Genomic DNA, 2,832 nt, shown 5'->3' on the forward strand with positions numbered 1-2,832 from the left:
GTAACTCTAATTGAGTAGCTTGAGTAATCCCGACAACTCGAGTAACCCCTGACCGAGAAACTCGAGTAACTCCTGACCGAGTAACTCGAGTAAAAATTGTAATTATTTATCACTTTTCAATGACATTAATCCCGCTATTTTTATTTTACAATTTTTAAATACTTCAACTATCCTATTTACCTTTTATTTTTTATTTAATTCAATTAAATTATCTAAAACTATGTACGGAAAAAAGTGTAATACTTTAAAAATAATAATAATAATATGAAAGCAGTATATATAACTATCCAGTATCCACCTATTATCTTGGTAGGATAATTTCTTTGTGGCTAGTGTATCCTTGTACAATAAAACCATCCTAATCTCCTCCTAGAAACCCAAAGGAAAAATAATAACAACCAAGCTCCGGCACGCCTTGCTTTGTAGCTCCACAATGTTGCCTTACGAGACTATAGGCGAGGCGGAAACAGCCTTAAACCGAACGCTGACCATTGCAGAAACTCTTTGGTTTAACTACTCAACTAATAAATCAGATTTCTTATTGCATTGTCACAACATCATATTCCTCTACACCATTTTTACTGTAATGCCTCTACCTCTCGTCATCGTCGAGCTTCTTGGCGCGGCCAAGATTGCGCGGTACAAAATCCAGCCTAAAGTCAGGTTATCATTTGCTGAAATCATGTCTTGCTATACGGCCGTTGTCAACTTATTTTTCATCGTCGTAGGTCCGCTTCAACTGGTGTCCTACCCTGCTTACAAGGTCGGTCGATTTTATTAATTACCTAACAAAAATCCACGTGAGAGTAGATTTTGTATTTATCATTAATATGTGATGACTAGTTTGTACTTTTCCTTGTTATTAGTTTATGATTACTAAGTTACTAACTTTGCATCAATTAATAATGATTTGTGGCAGTTTATTGGGATAAGGACAGGATTGTCATTGCCATCAGGATGGGAAATGTTGATGCAATTAGTAGTATATATGTTAGTTGAGGACTACACAAGTTATTGGCTTCATAGACTCTTGCATTCAAAATGGGGGTATGAGAACATTCATAAGGTGCATCATGAGTTTACCGCACCTATTGGTTTTGCAGCTCCCTATTCACATTGGTCCGAAATCTTGATCCTTGGGTTTCCAGCGTTTCTTGGCCCGGCCATTGTTCCGGGTCATATCACTACGTTCTTGTTGTGGATGGTCTTAAGACACATACAGGCTATTGAAATTCATAGCGGGTATGGGTACTTAATACCACCATATAATCCATTGTGTTGTCTTTATAATATACTTTCTTCGTTTTTTACAGTATTTGCAACACTTTGACTTTTACATCATCTATTGTCATCTTTCAAAATGGTAGAAAGTTTTATCATTTTCATAAAATGAGGTGATAAATTTCAATTAAAAAAAAATATAGCTGGTAATTCCTTAAACAACAACAATTGTAAGTAGTAATTGTAAATAAAATCCTCCATATAATCCACTTTGACTAATATTGATTATTTATAGTTAATGAAAAATACAATCACGAGTGATCTAATTGGATCAATTTTAAAATAATGCATTGTCATGCATAAAAAGAGAAGTGTTGCAAAATTAAAGAAATAAAAATTATTGCTTATCTTATAACTTATCAAATTTATTTGGGGGATTTTTCTATGTGGCTGGTTTGACCGGGGTTCCTAACCGAGTAACCCTCAAGTAACCCTGACCGATTAACCCCTCTGGTAACCTCTAACCAAAGAACTTTAAGAACAATTTTATGATTATTTGACAAGTACGCGTTGTGTTGTAGATATGACTTTCCATGGGCGCTAACAAAGTATATTCCGTTCTATGGTGGCACGGAGTACCATGATTACCATCACTACGTTGGAGAACAAAGCCATAGCAATTTTGCTTCGCTCTTCACTTACTGTGATTACCTCTATGGGACTGATAAGGTGATTATTACGTTTTGTTTTATTTGTTGTTGATTTAGAACTCAGTTACTATATTAATTCTAATTTAGGATTTACAATTAGTCCTCTATTATATCAGTGATTAATTTAGGATTTACTTGATGCTATTCTATCTGATGTCTTATCAGGGATACCGTCACCAGAAGAAGTTCCTTGCAAAGGTACACCTTTTTTGACTACATAATAATCTATTCTACACTCGGGTATAAATCGTATAATTTGTCTCGTCAATGTCCACCGGTTTATTGTTCCTTAGCGTATATGGTGTTTTAATTCGTAACATCACGTAAAACTTTTATTAATTGAATTTTAACCAAATTATGTCACATAGAATAAGTTGATAATTTTGGTGTATGGTTTTTATGTAGTCGAAAGAAAATTCGAGCAGCAACGGCCAACAACAAGGGCTCAAATTCGACTAGGGATATCTTTGCCACTCATTGTATCGATCGACATCAAGGCTGAGTGATTATAAACAAATAAAGCTTGCCTATGCTTAGCTGCTGGTCCAATGTTGTCCCTTCTTTACATAATGTAGTTTTGTACAATTTTATTTTGGTTCTTATTTGTAATTTTGTTGCATCTTTACATGAAATTAATAATAAAACTCAATGAGTGAGCCTATGATCTTACATGCCACTTTTCGAGTATCCTTATACTACCTTAGCTCCCCTAATTAGGCTAACTTTATTCGATGCATGTAACTAAGCATGCTTACATTAAATTAGCGCACGCTAAATATACGAAACATGACATCATTTATCAAAACATAATTAGTAATTGGTGCTACTATCATACTCCCTCCGTCCCCTTTTGATAGTCCCTTATGGGCATTTTTCACGGGAATTAATAAACACTAATAAG

General features: G+C 34.6%; 1 protein-coding gene across 1 annotated transcript; it reads left to right on the plus strand.

Annotated features, from left to right (window-relative positions):
* The first annotated feature begins 323 nt into the window (after positions 1 to 323).
* LOC145611227 (methylsterol monooxygenase 1-1-like) lies at positions 324 to 2,594 on the plus strand. The gene is made up of 5 exons (XM_081666532.1): positions 324 to 763; positions 920 to 1,242; positions 1,803 to 1,950; positions 2,097 to 2,129; positions 2,337 to 2,594. The coding sequence occupies exons 1-5, from the start codon at positions 434 to 436 to the stop codon at positions 2,388 to 2,390; spliced, it is 888 nt and encodes a 295-aa protein (XP_081522658.1). The 5' UTR covers positions 324 to 433; the 3' UTR covers positions 2,391 to 2,594.
* The last annotated feature ends 238 nt before the right edge of the window (positions 2,595 to 2,832 follow it).

Source organism: Chenopodium album, chromosome 3 (genome assembly GCF_948465745.1).
Source record: "Chenopodium album chromosome 3, dcCheAlbu1.1, whole genome shotgun sequence".
Taxonomy (NCBI): domain Eukaryota; kingdom Viridiplantae; phylum Streptophyta; class Magnoliopsida; order Caryophyllales; family Amaranthaceae; genus Chenopodium; species Chenopodium album.

Bases quoted from the DNA above. Each gene is read 5' to 3' on its own strand.
- LOC145611227 (XM_081666532.1), top strand. From the start codon at position 434: ATGTTGCCTTACGAGACTATAGGCGAGGCGGAAACAGCCTTAAACCGA. The intron at 764-919 runs GTCGGTCGATTT...GATTTGTGGCAG, and splicing joins TGTCCTACCCTGCTTACAAG to TTTATTGGGATAAGGACAGG. The intron at 1,243-1,802 runs GTATGGGTACTT...GTTGTGTTGTAG, and splicing joins GCTATTGAAATTCATAGCGG to ATATGACTTTCCATGGGCGC.